The 18839-nt window shown below is 36.2% G+C and overlaps 2 protein-coding genes across 3 annotated transcripts in view; one reads left to right on the top strand and one right to left on the bottom strand.

Moving 5' to 3' along the window:
* Positions 1-508: 508 nt before the first annotated feature.
* Positions 509-18839, top strand: part of LOC135199290 (gastrula zinc finger protein XlCGF7.1-like) — a 170237-nt gene continuing 151906 nt past the window's right edge. Inside the window, exon 1 of the mRNA XM_064227194.1 lies at positions 509-552. The gene's annotated coding sequence lies outside the window, so the exon portion shown is untranslated. The remainder of the gene's footprint in view (positions 553-18839) is intronic.
* Positions 8592-17946, bottom strand: LOC135199158 (uncharacterized). 2 transcript variants are annotated; one of them, XM_064227058.1, is made up of 5 exons: positions 17727-17946; positions 11512-11578; positions 11237-11384; positions 8979-9147; positions 8592-8815 (listed from the first exon to the last, which is right to left on the bottom strand). In XM_064227058.1, exons 2-5 carry the CDS (start codon positions 11575-11577, stop codon positions 8701-8703), a joined length of 498 nt encoding a protein of 165 aa, XP_064083128.1. In that variant the 5' UTR covers position 11578; positions 17727-17946; the 3' UTR covers positions 8592-8700. The 2 variants fall into 2 exon arrangements, with proteins under 2 accessions (XP_064083128.1, XP_064083127.1); XM_064227057.1 differs by lacking the exons at positions 11237-11384; positions 11512-11578; positions 17727-17946 and adding an exon at positions 9995-10549.

Raw genomic sequence — 18839 nt, 5'->3', positions numbered from 1 at the left:
ATGAACTTGGTGCGTCAGCCACTACTGTAATTATGAAATGGGTTAAAATGTCCATATGCCAAAACGGGCTCTTTCACCTGGGCATCCCGTAACACGCAGATATACAGAGAAATAAGAGAAATTAAAGCAGAACATAAAGGGAGTATCAGTACACAGTAAAAGAAAGTGTTACTGTAGCGAGTTTCATTCCTCTCTAAGTAACTGACGCATTTGCCCATTATTCCCTCACTGAAAAATGCAAAGAATAATTTGGTTTCCAATCCATTTGACCATGTGTCGGTTTGTCCGGCTCAGTACTATAGAACTGAGTGCTTACACTAGTCGCAACTCTTGCGTACGCTGCTCACGGGATGACGGCCAAAATTGGAACAGTGGAAGGAAGTTTGCTTTAGATACTGCTGCGTCTGTATTTTGTAGTTAATCTGGAAGTTTGTTTTGTTGATGAAATGCAACTGTTTCTGTCTTCGGGTGACCAGCTTGTGTAATGAATGTCATTTTTCCATTTTCAGAACGTCTCATTGCACCCGGTGGTGTTGCAGAGGCAATCGCTCGGTGAGTACCAGTTATTATTATGTGCTTTGATTATCCTTGGGAAGATAAAGCAGAAAAAACTGCAACTGGTTTCACACACACACACACACACACACGTCATGATTTGTAGTATCCTGCACAAAGCGTAATTACCCCTAAACTTCCTGTTTCATTCAGAAGTAATTTAAATTTGTATTAGTTTGCTAATCCAACAATTTTATTTTTTCAGTTTTAATGCTGACTCCCCAGTGGTGAAATGCTTGGTACTTTTTCTCTTGTTTATCAATATATATGTATATATATATATATATATATATATATATATATATATATATATATATATATATATTGATAAACAAGAGTAAAAGTACCATATATATATATATATATATATATATATATATATATATATATATATATATATAAATATGTCTAGTAAAAATGTTTCTGTAACAACAGAATTCCATCTAATAAAAGGAGCCCATAAAAAACACCAAAATATAGAGAGAAAAGTACTATATTTCAGAGACTGCTGTCTCTCTCTTCAGGTACCTGAAGAGAGAGACAGCAGTCTCTGAAATATAGTACTTTTCTCTGTATTTTGGTGTTTTTATGAGCTGCTTTTATTATTATATATATATATATATATATATATATATATGTGTGTGGTGTGTGTGTGTGTGTGTGTGTGTGTGTGTGTGTGTGTGTGTATGTATGTATATTGATGGCATTTCTAAGTTTTTTTTCTTATTTGACTTCGTCCACGAGCTTCTTCTGAAACATTGTTATAACTGTGAGTGCATTTATATTCTTTAATTGTCTCTTAGTGTTTTCTCGTCAGTATCGTAGTTTCTGCAGAATTGGAGTCTAGTTTTTTTTTCTTTCTCTTGTATGATCTTCAGTTCTGGCAATATTTTGTTGTATAGTCTTGGCGCGCAATGCTCAGACATAGAAAAAGCGCTAAAGTTGCGGATTGTGGTTTAATCCTTTTCGTTCGTATAGTATTTAAAAATCGGGGCGCACTCAACCGTTCGTCTACTACTTCTTGTGTTGTGTTTCGAGGACTTTATTTCACTCCTAGCTTATACATATAGTGGCGTTAAGACGTATCTTGCGAAAGGTGGTATTTAATCCTGATCCAAAGGGGTTCATTTTCAGTATTAACCTCCTCGAGGTTAAGGTTAATCCTAAGAGTGGGCATATTCGAGCGCACTGTCCACCTATTTGCTTTTATTCACAAGAGGATTTGTTTTAAAGTATAGGTATATGCCGCAGGCTTATGTTAAACGTATGTATATACTTATTTAAATAGAAGGTATATATATATATATATATGGATATATATATATATATATATATATATATTTGTGACGAAGTCGCGTAGTAGTATCTGGGTCTGGATACCATTAATACTTGGTGCATAAAATAGTCAAGGATCTGTGTCACACATTAATATTTGCTAACCCAAATTGCCAAGTATCTGGTTACTACACTTACCATTTGTACTTGCTAATACAAGAGACCCTTTTATTCCTGGGTCTGGGACACCCTTTGTACTTAGGGCACAGTTCGTTCAAGTACCTGGTTGTTACTTACTTCACTACAGACAGACATCTGACCCTTCATCACAAATACTAAACGACTGAATACTCTAAAGGTAAGAGTGAGCCCTTATATAACTGAACAGTCAAGAAAACAATCAGTCTAAGTTCATTAAAATATGTGAGGTAATCTTAATTAAAGGGCATCACTATTGCAAATTCAAATTTAAGTATTTCCCTGATTCTGTTTTATTTGTAGGAAACGTCACAAGTATCACTCTATGTTTCTACCTAAACAAAAGTAAAATGCAATCTTTAATAGCTATATACTGGGGTTATAATAAAATGCTCATATAAATTTTAAATACAAAAATTTATTTCTAAATTCAAAATTTATAAGTGAAATTCACAATCTCAGGGAAATTGTTATTACTTGAAAACAAAAGTTTAATTAATTCTTGAATTAATTATTAAGCAAAATTCAATCAAAGTTTATCAAGAAAATTAATTAACTTAAATCATAAAGCAATCATTAAATTTGAAATTAAATTTAATTAAGTGCAAGTTAATTCACAAGTGTAAGATTCAAAATGTACACAATAGAATATTATTCAAACTAATTAAACAAAATAAAGACAATGTAGAAAAACATAATGCATAATATGAAAACAATTAAAGCATTGACAGTACACACACTAAACATATAAAAATGGGAAATATCAAAAGAACAAAGCAAAAGATAAATGTTTAGAAATGATAAAACCTTGAAGTACACTTCACAACATTTGTAAAAATACCTTATACACAGCTGCAGCGTCAATCAAAAGGCCTGTTACAATTTTACACTTTTTCACTATTTTTGTGGCGCCTTCACAAAAACCAGTAAATGCAATACTGTGTTCAGATCCCACAAACAACACATATATTACTAAGAATTATATAAAAATGAGTGACCAGCTCGTTACGTTAAGTTACTGAAACAGCCTCGCAACCGAGCGAGCGAGAGAGAGAGAGTATAACGCACGCCGCTATGTCTCAAAGCGAAATCAATAAGGTTCTCTCACCCCATAAGCGTATGAGCGATTAGTCTATAGTTCAAGGCGAAAACATATTACGTCATCTCTATAGGAATGGCTATGAATAAGGCTCCCTTGTTCCATTACAGGACCGACTGCAATGTGTTTACATCGAAAAAAAAAATGCTTGGCTAAGACATTCTCAAAGAGCAAAAACAACTCTCTCCCAAAGGCTCCCATCTAAGCACTTACGGTACTACAAAATGAAAAGTGGATCACTTAAGGCATGTATCTTTAAATTTGGGAAATCTGAACACAGAAACAAACATTTCATACCATGATACACAAGTTCTGATGTGAAGTAATCATATTACCACAATTATAATTGCATTCCAAACTACATATTATAAGAATATATAATATATATATATATATATATATATATATATACTATAATATATATATATATATATTATATATATATATATATATATATATATTTCCACAAATATATTTCGTCTGGATGTATACTACATTTATATATTATATATATATATATATAATATATATATATATTATATATATATATAATATTAGTAAAAAAAAATATACATCCAGAGCCCATCAAGCTTTTCTACAAGGGGCACTTCCACCGGAGGTACAAGGAGGACGAACAAGCCCTCAAAAAGATTATCGACGAAAACGTCAGCCCTGCCGACCCAGACAAAAATATTAAGTTAATTATATATTATAAAACGAAGAAGACGAGCAGCCTGGTGATGAGAAACAACCCTTCGGCGCCCCTGCAGGATCCCTTGAAGAAGACAAGTGTGGTCTACCGTTACACATGCCCCCCCCGTCCCCCCTGAGGATGCCTCGGCAAATACGTCGGTATGACCTCCTTGCATTTCTCCAAGCGAATCTCCTGCCACGCTCAAGAAGGAGCCATATTCAACCACGCCAGGACTGCTCATAACAAACGGATAAAGAGAAATGATATTATCCCTAATATTGAAATAATAGACCAGACAACGGATCCCTGATGTCTGTGCCTCCTAGAAGCCCTCCATATAGGTAAGGAGAAACCTCATCTAAACATCACCCAAGAAACAATTCTCCTTCCCACAGCCGCCCGGAGAGCAGCGAACGACCCCCCGACAATACCAGATGATCAGGAGGCCCCACGGGATGATAAGATTCCTGCTACGGACGGAATTCCTGTCGTTCTTCCCCAGGCACACTACTGTGGCGCTCGCACGAGAGAATCCCCGAGACCTTCGAGGAGAGATCCCACTACGGGCTGCTTTTGAGCAAGAGCCCGTGCTGCCATAAAGCCAGCATAATCTTAAACAACAACGAGATCCACGGCTTCGCCCAAGACCAGCCCGACCAATGAGAATGCAACTCTAGGTCTGAGCCGGTATAAATGCCGCCCCACAGACTTTCTTGCTACGGTGTCTTCAACCGACTTGTCCGAAGATGACCTGCGAGAAGGTCGAAACGTCACGTGATACCAGCTATACCAGCAATACCAGCCCTTAAACCGAAGACGACCCCGGCCCCGAACTGAACTACGCCTACGGAATAATACGACCCCTGCTTGATCTGGACCTGATATCCTGTTCTAATAAAAAGATTACCTTCAGCATTTATAGTTTTTTAAAAATTCCCAATATGAATATTGGCCAGTTACTCAGAAACATCGCTGAGCCTGAGAAGCGAATTGTAAGGAAAATAGAAAAAAACAATATACAAAATCAACTCGCTTAATTCTGCTCTTCTTTTTAACAGTATTTGCCTAAAAGAGGGTCTTCTACAAAAATATTATTATTATTATTATTATTATTATTATTATTATTATTATTATTATTATTATTATTTCTTGAGAGTAGACCCTCTTTTAAATAAGTCTTATTAAAAAAGGATTGATGCATTAGCTCCATTAATTTTAGTCTTCTCTATTTTCCTTATCAAGGATTTCTCAGTATTAATAATAATTGGCAAGCAACGTGCCAAAGGGAATCATCAAATCCGGTAGAGTCATATTGAACTAGGGTAAACAACCGACTATAAATATAGACTGGCCAACTCACTGACTACCGCGTTTGTGGCCACCCTCCGAAAAAGTACTTTAACACGTCCTGACACCAGAGATGGTCATCAGTCATGAGTTGTTGGTGGCACTAGCAGGAGCTCAAGACCTCTACTCTCCTTTCGAAGTATTTTCTCCAAAGTTAGAAGGTAATGAAAAGTGTAGCCAGTGCAGTGCACACTACCTCCATGACGCTTTCGATATTTTTACTTACAACTAAAAATTTTTTCGAAGACTGACACCATCTCGATGTTTGGGGAGTCGCTTGTTTCAACAACCTTCCTATTTCCTGTGCTAAATCCACTTGTACCCATCACAACAATCGTAAACCCGATTTCCAACCAGTACTTTTTTAAGGAAACTACGTTTTTGGTAGAAGATGAAGCGTGCACTAGATAATTATTTAAATAAATAGTAAAACATCAATATTTTACATATTTATGATGATTAATTTGAAAGTATTCGTTATTGAAAAAGTAACGCGATTCCTGACTCAAATTTAAGTAGTTATTTTTCGGAATTAGAACATTTTTTTAAGTCCTGTATTATGACCTCACGACATCTTGACTTTCGTATCAATTGTAAATGAATTGCTATACTCAACTTTATTGCAGAACAGTTTACCAGTTATTCATCCAGATTGCTATCAGCTATTCGTGTAATTGTTATAATCGTAATGCGCATATCATATATCTTTATTATTTACTTTTTGGATATGTGAAGATGTTTTACTGCCGGATTACCGCCGTAGTGTGACCCAATCGCTTTCGCTCCCTGGGCCTCTTGTCTGTTTTGCACCATAAGAAATTAATGGGGCCGATTTTGCAATGACCAGAAAGTCGTTAAAAGAGGAAAGTTAGCATTGAGGAGCATATGTTTTGATTGAGAAAAATACAAATTTATACAATAGCTAGCTTGTAAAAAATACGTGATTACAAAAGACTTGATTGACAACTAAGCAGCATACCTACTATGGGTTTCAGAGACAGTGCAAGCACGCTTTTTGGTAATACTTCTGTAACAAACACTCGTATCAGAACGAGATTTTGCTAGAGTATTACACCCAGTGCCGTAATTTATAAGGGTACCGTGAACCACTAATCGTAAAGAATAACGACACTTGTCCTTGTACCAAGAGACAAAAACTCCATTATCCAGAAATGGATACGAACACAGCAGTAAAAAGCTCCACCTACCCTCTCCCCCCACCTCCACCGCCACCCCCGTCCTTCTTCCTTCCCTCACCTTCCCTTCTCTCTCTCTCTGAAAGTTGCTTCAGTTCAAACTTATTTTCTATGATATTTCTTTCTTTCTACCTATCTGTCTATCTAATAATATACATTGTATATAGCAAACAATCCAATCGGCTGTTAGCTGCCAGTTGACTGATTTGTTTATGCATTGATCCGCTCATCTCTCTGAAAGTTACTTCAGTTTAAACATATTTCGTACGATTTTTTTCTATCTAATAATAGTTTACATTGCTGGATATATCTAACGATTCACTCGGTTGTTCCCTGCCTATTGACTGATATATTTATACACTAATCCACTCATCTCTCTCTCTCTCTCTCTCTCTCTCTCTCTCTGGTAGTGGTGCCTACTGAAAAAGGTTATTAGAGTGAGAGAGATCTGAATGTATGGTGGAGCAGTAAAACGATAGACACTATGATTTATGGTAAAGCGACTGTTAAACTTGTGGTTGGTTACCTGCTTCGTAATCCTCATGTGGACTCAGGGTATCAGCAATAAAGTACTTGTATTTCGAAGGTGAAGAAGATATGCCCACCACGGAACTTGCCTGTCGGCCTGGTTACAGAAATTCGTTTGTCAGGCAACTTTACAACTTTTTTAGCCATGAAGAACTCGCCAATTGCCTTCAGATTGGTTTTGAATTGGTAACTGTTTATAGTTACTTTGTGTTACAAATAAAAATTGAGCCTTTCTACCGGACATCCATTAGAGTTAAACCCTTGATGATAGTGATGCACATATAACAGTCGCTTTACCATAAATCATAGTGTCTATCGTTTTACTGCTCCACCATACATTCACATATCTCTCACTCTAATAACCATTTACAGAGAGAGAGAGATGAGCGGATCAGTGCATAAATAAATCAGTTAACTGGCATCTAACAACCTATTGGATCATTAGATATATACAACAATGTATATTATTAGATAGATAGATAGATAGAAAAATCATACAAAATAAGTTTAAACTGAAGCAACTTTCAGAGAAAGACAGAGGAAGGTGAGGGAAGGAAGAAGGACAGGGCTGGCAGTGGAGCGCGGCGGGGGGATGGGGGGGGAGAAGGTAGGCGGAGCTTTTTACTGTTGTGTTCGTATCCATTTCTGGCTAATGGAGTTTTTGCCTCTTGGTACAGGGACAAGTGTCTTTGTTCTTTACAACTGGTGATTCATGATACCCTTATAAATTACGGCACTGGGTGTGATACACTAAAGCAAAATCTGGGTCTGATACGAGTGTTCGTTACAGAGATATTGCCCAAAAACGTGCTTGCACTGCCTCTGAAACCCATAGTTGGCACTGTATATATGATATATATACTTATTTCTCTATATAAAATTATAGGGGCCTAAATGATAACTCCCCTCTATTAACGATTTCATGGGCGACTCAAATCCGGGTCTTTTTATTTATTATGGAGCAAAAACAGCCAAGTGGCCTCAAAAGTGACCCTCGACGTCACGGCCACGGAGAGCCTGGGGACGTAGCCCCCTTGACAAAGAGTGAGAAGATAATAATAATGGTTTAGACAATATTATAAACGAGATAAGAATGGGAAATAGTCTTTTATAGAAATAATAAAATTTTAAAGAAAATATTACATTGACCTTAATGATAATATTAAATGATTCACACTGTTAAAAATTTTCCGTTGAAAAAACGGTAAAAATCCTGGCAGTAATGTTGCCAAACATTTACCGTTTAAAAAACGGGGCCCGTAATTTTTTATGTACCGTATTTTCTCCCGTATTTGAGAAAGTCCCGTAAAAAATTTTAACCGTAAAATTTATGGTTTACCGTTAACTTAACCTGTAATATACCGTATAATTTTTTAATGTGATTTTCTCAAATACCGGGTGAAAATACATATATATAACTGCAAAACTGGGGGGCCACATTTTATAAGATATTTGTAAATTTTATAGTAATAATTTTTTTTTTTTTTTTAATTTATATTACAACTCATACAATGTCAAAACAAATATTATGTAAATTTACTTGACACCAAGTATACAGTAACTTTTTGGGATTTATACATGATTTTTCTAATATTTCTTTGCTTTTTTGTTTGCAAATTTAAACTTATAATTTAATTAACAAACAATTCCTCATGCAGGTTATATCCAACCGGAGAAAATAATGAGAAGATTAACTGTCAAAAAACTTTATTCCTGAAAAACAAATTCTTCATGATTTTTTAGTACAAAATTTTCCATTAATTATATGTACAGAAGTGAGTGAAAGCTTTTTCACTCAGTCCAAATATTCAAACGTGGAGAATTCGGAGAGGATTTTCAAAATCCTCGGGTGTGTGTGAGCCACTTTCTTTTTTGTTCTTGTGTTTTTTTGTCCCCTTTTCAGGATTTATCTTGTAGAAACACCTGTAAAAATGACAAGATATATGAACATTATGGTAAAAATACTGTAAAACAACTGCTGAGCACCACATATTACAAAGTACAGTACATGGCCATTTAAATATAAATTACTTGCCTGATATGCTTAAATAAAAAAAAACTCAAGTAACTTATTACAACAGCTTACCTCTGGATAAATTCCAGTGTGACTGAAGCTTCTGATGGGTAGTGAATACCAAATATATAGAAAGATGCGAAAACCATGGCCATGGCAGCAACAAGTGAAGTTATGTCTGAGTTGATGACTCTTCCATCAACTGCCACCATGAAGCGGGTAGCCTGGAGCACTGATGTTCCTGAAAATTAAGCCTTTGTGAAATACTGTAACAATAGAATTCTATTGTAGCATGTGTGGTGGGAATAGAAAGCTAGAATTGGATGAAAAAAGATGCAAATGCCAATCTATATTTATTAAAGTGAAACATTGTTTATTGCAGAAACTGCCCGGAAAAAAATTAATTTGACAGTGGGTGACAATTAGAAAGCCAAACACTAATAACTGGTAGGAAGAGTTAACTGATATTACATACAAAAATTATGGATTTTACCACACAAGACAGTGTATGGATACATCATGTATTAGAATGCAGATTAACAAATAATGGTCCCTGAGGAAGTTGCAGAATTCCAAGTACTACTAATCATTGCACCCAAACAATAGTACATACATACTAAGAAAGGCAAAGATTTTGAGTTATATAGAATGGAAATAGGAACAGGGAAGTTTAAAGGTAGTAATAGTGTGCAAATAAAGACAGTTCTGAAAATAGCATGAAAAGTCGAGATGTGGAATTAGAAAGAGGATCATATGGAGCATCACAAACAACAAAGAAAGATATAGTTTGAAATAAAATAAAGTATAAAGTTGGTTTGAAATTGAGAGATTCAGAGCATAAGCATGCAGTGATAAGAAATCATACTGTAATGTATTAAGAGTATAGGAATGATCTGATTTAGAGTCACATACAATCCTACTTATATATGCTTTTTAATAATTATATGATTTAATGATTTAGATGAAAAAAAAACAAAAAAATTGCAAAATTCAACCAGGCCTAGGATCTACAATTGTTAATGAGAAAGTTATCACATTATTTACAAAACAACTTTAAAACTTCTCATTCTTCCAGAAATACAACTTACCAATTGCTATGAGGCACGGTGTTGCTGGTAACACCAAGCTACTGACTTCTCCAACCACTGTCACATTTTTGAAGAGGTAGTTTGGATCCTCTCCTAAAATATGACAGAGTACGTACAGGACTGTTGCTAAAATGGGTCGATCATTATCAACTACACTGCGCACAGTGTTTAATTCAGCAAGTGCATCTGCAATTTTCTTATTGGACATATATTTTTCTTCAAAGAATTTAAGAAATTTAGGCCCTCTAAGGCTAATCATCTTTTGCAGGGTTCCCTTCATTGGCATCCCTAATAAATTTCTGAAGTGCACTTCCATGCCAACTTCTTTAAACAGAAAAGGCCACTTAACTTGTAATTCATGCAGTGGCAACTTATCATTAATATCCCTCCTCTGGGCATAATATGTCCTGTTAAGTAATGACTCGAGTTCAGATGTTGGTGGCAGCTGAACTTTACGTGCTAATTCCTGTCTGATTTCTTCTAAATTTTCTTCCGTTTCTTCTTCAGGTAACATAGGTGTTGGATTTAGGCAACCATAGCTATCCCTTTTGGAATCTTTTGGGACTTCTTTTTTTTCCTGTGTTGGAGTACTGGCACGTCTACTTATATTCTCATACCTACTATTGGAGTTTGCTTTAGAGAGATCGTGCCCTGTACCAACTATTTCACCAGAGAAAGTGTCTAAAAAGGATTTCGAGAACTCGTCAGTTATTTTTTTTGCTAATGACCGACATTTGTCTCTTACTTATCTTGGTTGATTTTTTAGTGGCGGCTTCAACCACTATTTGCACCAATCGTCTCCTTAATGAAGGAGTTGGTGGCACCTCATTCTTCAAGGCTCTGCGCAGTTCTGGTGGTGTATTTTCCCATGGTATGGTGAATTCATGAACCCATTCAGAGTTCAATGGGCCTGGAATATCATCCAGTACCAGCATGGGTACTCTCTGAGGTGGCTGTGGTAGTAGTGAGGTAGAAACTCCTTCTGCAAAGAAGAATCAGTAACAAACAAATAAGATGAGGTGGAGTGCTGAGATTAAGCAAGCTGTGAGAAGAAACAGTAACCATACAAATAACCAAACAAGGAAAGGAAGGCAGTAGGTAGTAAAGTCTACAGGTGGGTGAAAATAAAGTATATTTTGAAAGCTATAGACACCAAGATACCCAAATTTAATGAAAAAGACACCCATGATAAAATAAGCAAGGTACATTCCAGAAAAAATACAATTATAAAGCAGAACCCACCTGATCCCTTGGGGTTCCACCCTGCTATAAGTTTTCTTGACTGGAGAGGTTTTAAAACTTCAATTAAGTCAGCTTCTGTCACAAGACTGGTGTCTCCCATACTCTCCACACCAGTTACTTCTATTAAATGGGTCACAACTTGTTGAACCTGTAGATAAAAAAGAACTTAATGCTAAAGACACAATTTCTGCATTAGCTACAACATACACATGTACAGTACTTCTATCCAGAGGTTTTCATGAACTGAAAACATGCACTTTGTCTATCAAACTAACCTTTTCTTCACAGAGGCCTGGTAGATAATGGTGAACACTCCCTATCAGTTCTTCCTCCCAGTTCATTCTGGCTAGTCTATGAACTAATTAATTTAACCCAAGCTATTGTTTTAGCTGGCATAGGCTAATACTTCTAATATAATCCACATTAAGCTGGTCATAAAAGATCTTGTTAAGTTCTCTCTTAACTTATAATCCTCATGCAAACAGGTTTTCTCTTTAAATAGCCAAGACCATTTTGCCTGATATTCAGCTATGCTGATTTTAAGCTAATATCAGGATATTCCTTTAAAAAAGGGATTGCCACTTTATTTGTTATCCTACTACCTATGCTAGGTTAATATCACTCAAGGGTCTAGGCTATATAAGACTTAACAGGAATATAGCCTTTACAAAGTCTAGAATGCTATTTTTGCATGAAGTCCTTTTTAAGCCTAATACATAGTATTACTTCATTATAAATAAAAAGGCAAATTATGATTAATTATTCACACTTGAATGTACAGGGTATATAAAACTTAGCATGTATCATCCTTGTCAGGCTATTACTTTGTCTAACCCAGAGTAGGGTAAACAACCGCATGGCCTGGCTCAACTCACCGACAATCACGGCATGCCACCCTCCGAAAAAGTACTTATAACGCGTCCTGACACCGGAGATGGGCATCAGTCGCGACTTCTTGTTAGTGAGAGACGGAGCTAAAGACCTCTACTCTCCTTTCGAAGTAAGTAATTTCCTTCAAAGTTAGAAATTAAGGCCAAATTTAAAGCATTAAACAGAGGGTAGTGAAAAGGGCGTCCAACGCAGTGCAAATCTCACCAAAACGCTTTCGAAATTTTTACTTACGCTTGAATATTTTAGAAGATTGACGCCATCTCGATGTTTGGGGAGTCGCTTGAGTGAACAAAATTCCTATTTCCTGTGATAAATCCGCACACCACTTGTACCCATAGACGCTGGGGCACTTTCATCACAACAGTCGGAACCCGGTCCCTAACCACAACGTTTTTAAGGAAACTACTGTTTTGGTAGAAGACGATGATGAAGCGTGCACTAGACAATTATTTAAATAAATAGTAAAACATCAATATTTTACTTATTTACGATGATTAATTTGAAAATATTTGTTATTGAAAAAGTAACTCGATTCTGACTCAAATTTAAGTAATTATATTTCGGAATTAGAACATTCTTTTAAGTCATGATATCTCTACATCTTGACAATTGTACTTATTGTAAATGAATTGCTATACTTAATTTTTTTTGCAGAACAGTTTACCAGTTATTCATGCAGATTCAGCTATTCATGTAATTGTTATAATCGTAATGCGCATATATATCTTTATTATTTACTTTTTGGATATATGAAGTTGTTTTACTGCCGGATTACCACCGTAGTGTGACACAATCGCTTTTGGTCCCTGGCCCTCTGTATGTTTTCGCACCATAAGAAATTATTGGGCCGAATTTGCAATGACCAGAAAGTCATTAAAAGAGGAAAGTTAGCATTGAGGGGCATATGTTTTGATTGAGAAAAATAAAAATTTATACAATAGCTAGCTTGTAAAAAATACTTTATTACAAAAAACTTGATTGACAACTAAGCAGCATACCTACTATGGGTTTCAGAGACAGTGCAAGCACGTTTTTTGGCAATATTTCTGTAACGAACACTCGTATCAGAAAGAGATTTTGCTATAGTGCATTACACCCAGTGCCGTAATTTATAAGGGCACCGTGAATCACTAATCGTAAAGAATAATGACACTCTTCCTTGTACCAAGAGGCAAAAACTCCATTATCCAGAAACGGATACAAACACGCGTAAAAAGCTCCATCTACCCTCTCCCACCACCTGCACCACCACCCCTGTCCTTCTTCCTTCCTTAGCCTTCCTTTCTCTCTCTCTCTCTCTCTCTATGTTGCCAATTGGTATGTGTTCACCCTCCAAACTGGGTAGAAGACTTACACAAAACGTGGAAATTTGTGAAATTAGCCTATGTATTGAAAGTATATATACATAAATATTAAAGCAATTTTATTATTATTGCATTACTATGACAAATAGAATTCATGGAAACAGTTTACAATAATGCATCGACATATGTGTGAAGCTCCACTAATGTGGCAACGATGATTTTGCCTTTCTTGGCATGCAAACATTAAAGGTGACATTTATTTCTGGCATACAGTTAAAAAAAAAAGAAATCAAAATACTAATATAGACTTAAATCAATGAAAAGTGATAGAAAAAAAAATTATAATCCACTCATCCGTAGTCTGCTCCGCTATGGTTTTCGGCAGCCAGATGTATGACAAGTTTTGAAACATTGGATTGTATCTACTTTAGAAATATCTGTAATTTTTTGGGGTAATTTGGTTGCAAAAAAGGGGTAATAGACATGAATTAAATAAACATTTTGAAATAACAAAGTAAAGTTGAACTAAATAATGAGTAAAGTAAACAATTAAGGGAATAAAGATTTGCAGTGTCGTCGTCTGCTGCTCGTAACTGTGTTTGTGGCGCGCGCGCTTGGGAAATAGGAACAGCAACGTGGTTCAAGTGCAATGTGGAGTGAATTAAGACCAAAATGTGTATAATAACAATCAAATAAGTACTTTGGAGTTTCAGTTGTGATGGCAGTAAGGATAAAACCACTGATTACAAGGTAAAAATGAATTCAGTTCAAACCATGACCACGGGAATAACAAGTTTCATACTTTCACTAATATAGGCAACAAAATGTTGTTTTATTGTGCTGATTACAACTGCAATCTTGAGTAAGATCAATAAACATTACATATATATATGCTAACACTGTTCAAATGAGTGCTGGGAAAGATGGCCATCCGTGAACAGACCCGTCCAGCCACACGATTGCCGCCATATTGGATTTCAAAACTGCCTTGAAAACATATTTTATGGAGAGCGTCACATGCTTATTTTAGTTCGTATGGGGCTTTCATATATCATATCATGTTGACGAAACTTCAATCTTTTGAATGGTATGCTTAGAGTTGTAGCTAATTGTATTCTTGTTTCACCAATTAAATATCGAGTGAATAAGACCCGTCCAGCGTGATGATGGTGGATCGTCCGTGATTGTTTACCCTATTGTTTATATCACTCTTAGGCTATTTGATTTACTTATTTAAAATAAATTTTTAGTAGCATGTGTCATCCTTGTCAGGCTATTACTTATTACTTTGTCAACCCAGAGTGTTGTTAATAGGGTAAACAATCACGGATGATCCACCATCATCACGCTGGACAGGTCTTATTCACTCGATATTTAATTGATGAAACAAGAATACAATTACAACTCTAAGCATACCATTCAAAAGATTGAAGTTTCGTCAACATAATGTGATATATGAAAGCCCCATACGAACTAAAAGAGCATGACGCTCTTCGTAAAATGTTTTCAAGGCAGTTTTGAAATCCAATATGGCGGCGATCGTGTGGCTAGACGGGTCTGGTCACGGATGGACACCATCTTTCCCAGCACTCATTTGAACAATGTTAGCGTATATATATATATATATAACGTTTACTGATCTTACTCAAGATTGCAGTTGTAATCAGCACAATAAAACAACATTTTGTTGCCTATATTAGTGAAAGTATGAAACTTGTTATTCCCGTGGTCATGGTTTGAACTGAATTCATTTTTACCTTGTAATCAGTGGTTTTATCCTTACTCCCTTAATTGTTTACTTTATTCATTATTTAGTTCAACTTTACTTTGTTATTTCAAAATGTTTATTTAATTCATGTCTATTACCCCTTTTTTGCAACCAAATTACCCCAAAAAATTAGATATATTTCTAAAGTAGATACAATCCAACGTTTCTAACCTTATCGTACATTTGGCTGCCGAAAACCATAGCTGAGCAGACTACGGATAAGTGGATTATAATGTTTTTTTGCAAGCACTTTTAATTGATTTAAGTCTATATTAGTATTTTGATTATTTTAAATAACTGTATGCCAGAAATAAATGCAACCTTTAATGTTTGCATGCTAAGAATGGCAAAATCATTGTTACCACATTAGTGGAGATTCACACATACGTCGATTCATTATTATAAACTGTTTCCATGAATTCTAGTTGTCATAGTAATGCAATAATGATAAAATTGCTTTAATATTTATGTATATATACTTTCAATACATAGGCTAATTTCACCAATTTCCACGTTTTGTTTAAGTCTTATACCCAGTTTGAAGGGTGAACACATACCAATTGGCAAGAGAGAGAGAGAAAGGAAGGCGAAGGAAGGAAGAAGGACAGGGGTGGCGGTGGAGGGGGGGGAGAGGGTAGGTGGAGCTTTTTACACGTATTCGTATCCATTTCTGGATAATGGAGTTTTTGTCTCTTGGTACAAGGACAAGTGTTGTTATTCTTTACGATTAGTGATTCACGATAATGCACTATAGCAAAATCTCGTTCTGATAAGAGTGTTTGTTACAGAAATATTGCCAAAAAGCGTGCTTGCATTGTCTCTGAAACCCATAGTAGGTATGCTGCTTAGTTGTCAATCAAGTTTTTTGTAATCACGTATTTTTTACAAGCTAGCTATTGTATAAATTTGTATTTTTTTCAATCAAAACATATGCCCCTCAATGCTAACTTTCCTCTTTTAACGACTTTCTGGTCATTGCATATTCAGCCCCATTAATTTCTTATGGTGCAAAAACAGACAAGAGGGCCCGGGACCAAAAGCGATTGCGTCACACTACGGGAGTAAAACATCTTCATGTATCCAAAAAGTAAATAATAAAGATATATATGCGCATTACGATTATAACAATTACATGAATAGCTGATAACAATCTGCATGAATAACTGGTAAACTGTTCTGCAAAAAAGTTGAGTATAGCAATTCATCTACAATAGGTACAATAGTCAAGATGTCTTGACATCATAATACAGGACTTAAAAGAACGTTCTAATTCCGAAAAATAATTACTTAAATTTGAGTCAGAATCGAGTTACTTTTTCAATAACGAATATTTTCAAATTAATCATCATAAATAAGTAAAAATATTGATGTTTTACTATTTATTTAAATAATTGTCTAGTGCACGCTTCATCATCGTCTTCTACCAAAACAGTAGTTTCCTTAAAAACGTTGTGGTTAGGGGCCGTGTTCCAATTGTTGTGATGAAAGTGCTACAGCGTCTGTGGGTACAAGTGGTGTGCGGATTTATCACAGGAAATGGGAAGTTTGTTGACACAAGCGACTCCGCAAACATCAACATGGCGTCAATCTTCTAAAATATTCAAGCGTAAGTAAAAATTTCGAAAGCGTTTTGGTGAGATTTGCACTGCGTTGGACGCCCTTTTCACTACCCTCTGTTTAATGCTTTAAATTTGGCCTTAATTTCTAACTTTGAAGAAAATACTTACTTCGAAAGGAGAGTAGAGGTCTTTAGCTCCGTCTCTCACCAACAAGAAGTCGCGACTGATGCCCATCTCCGGTGTCAGGACGCGTTATAAGTACTTTCTCGGAGGGTGGCATGTCGTGATCGTCGGTGAGTTGAGTCAGGCCATGCGGTTGTTTACCCTAGGTATCTATGGCTTAGATCTACCAGATCACGTAAGTTCACAAGTTACATAGCACAATTACTTGCTTTGTACCCGTACAATTAGGCTAGCAACTCCAACAGATGGTAGCCTGCTATTTTCACCCAGTCTGGTTTAGCCTAGGGTAAACAACCGAGCGGACTAGCTGCAGCCACCTTAAGTGTCTTCGGACCTTCAAAAAAAGTACTTTAACACGTCCTGACACCGGAGTTGGGCACCAGCCACGAGTCATCGGTCGAGAAGCAACGCCTCAATACATGAGACTCGTGACTGGTGCCCATCTCCTGTCTCAGGGGGTGTTAAAGTACTTTTCCTGAAGGTGGCTCCGAACACGGCCTAGGATATAGCCCTATGGTCTAGGTTAACACTCTATGCTAATGGAATGTTTATCAGAAGTTTACCACATAGCTTCACTAAACAATGTACGGTAATTGTACTTTCTAGTCCTGGATTATTTATTGCCATCTAAATATACAGGTTGTATAAAGGGGAATAGGTACTAGCTAGCTCGTCCCGCCAGACGTCGACGGAGGCAGTCTTCATACAATCTTATTATAGGCCGCAACTACAGTAAAGTTTTATCATATCTAATACAAAAGCATACACCTATTCTTAAAACTCACCTGATGCTGTTTACTCTTCGATCTTCGTCACAGTAGAAGAAACCACAAGACTTCTCGCTGGAGAGTAGAGCAGAATTAAATAAACACTTTAAAGTAACAAAGTAAAGTTAAACTAAATAATGAGTAAAGTAAACAATTACGGGAATAAAGCTTTGCACCTCATAAATCGCGTACTCGTGTGCTGCCCGTAGCTGTTTGTGGAGTGAGCGCTTAGGAACCAGGAACAGCAACGTGGTTCAAGTGTAATTTGGAGTGAATTAAGACCAAAACGTGGAGTTTCAGTTTTGATGGCAGTAAGGATAAAACCACCGATTACAAGGTAAAAATGAATTTCAGTTTAAACCATGACCCCGTGAATAAGAAGTTTCATACTTTCACTAATATAGGCAACAAAATGTTGTTTTATTGTGCTGATTACAACTGCAATCTTGAGTAAGAACAATAAACGTTACATATATACGCTAACATTGTTCAAATGAGTGCTGGGAAGGCTGGGAAAGATGGTGGATTGTCTGTGGTTACGAACTGCAAGTCACGAGGTTCCAGCCATATTGGATTTCAAAACTGCCTTGAAAACATATTTTACAAAGAGCTCACATGCTTAATTTAGTTCGTATGGCGCTTTCATATATCACATTATGTTGACGAAACTTCATTCTTTTGAATGGTATGCTTAAAGATGTAATTTTATTCTTGTTTCACCAATTAAATCAGACGATGATATGGAATTCTGCTCTCTCTCTCTCTCTCTCTCTCTCTCTCTCTCTCTCTCTCTCTCTCTCTCTCTCTCTCTCTCTCTCTCTCTCTCTTGTTTGTTTGTTTGTGTCGCTATCCTACACCTATAATCGTTATTACCACAAGTAATACTTGTAAAAGTCGCACCTCGTTTCCTTAAATATTAAAAAGGTTAAAGGAATGAATGTCACAGATGTAACTGGAACAGCAGCAGTCTTACTTTACCTATAGTTTATTTTAAAACGGCCGTTGTCTCGGCTCTCTCTCTCTCTCTCTCTCTCCTCTCTCTCTATCTCTTCCTTATTTCTTTAAATTCTAATGACTATTCCATTCACTGTGGTCATTATTGGTCGTTTTCAGTAATTTGACCGATTTTTG

This window comes from Macrobrachium nipponense, chromosome 25, assembly GCF_015104395.2.
Source record: "Macrobrachium nipponense isolate FS-2020 chromosome 25, ASM1510439v2, whole genome shotgun sequence".
Classification (NCBI taxonomy): domain Eukaryota; kingdom Metazoa; phylum Arthropoda; class Malacostraca; order Decapoda; family Palaemonidae; genus Macrobrachium; species Macrobrachium nipponense.
Note: the sequence above shows the minus strand (reverse complement) of the source record. Positions and strands in the feature narration are given on the sequence as shown.

What these genes read in the sequence shown, in the direction of transcription:
- LOC135199158 (XM_064227057.1), bottom strand. Translation starts at nt 10,508, where the DNA reads ATGTTACCTGAAGAAGAAACGGAAGAAAATTTAGAAGAAATCAGACAG. An exon ending in ACCGTGCCTCATAGCAATTG is followed by an intron (nt 9,148 to 9,994) that starts GTAAGTTGTATT and finishes CTTAATTTTCAG; the next exon opens with GAACATCAGTGCTCCAGGCT. An exon ending in ACACTGGAATTTATCCAGAG is followed by an intron (nt 8,816 to 8,978) that starts GTAAGCTGTTGT and finishes TCATTTTTACAG; the next exon opens with GTGTTTCTACAAGATAAATC.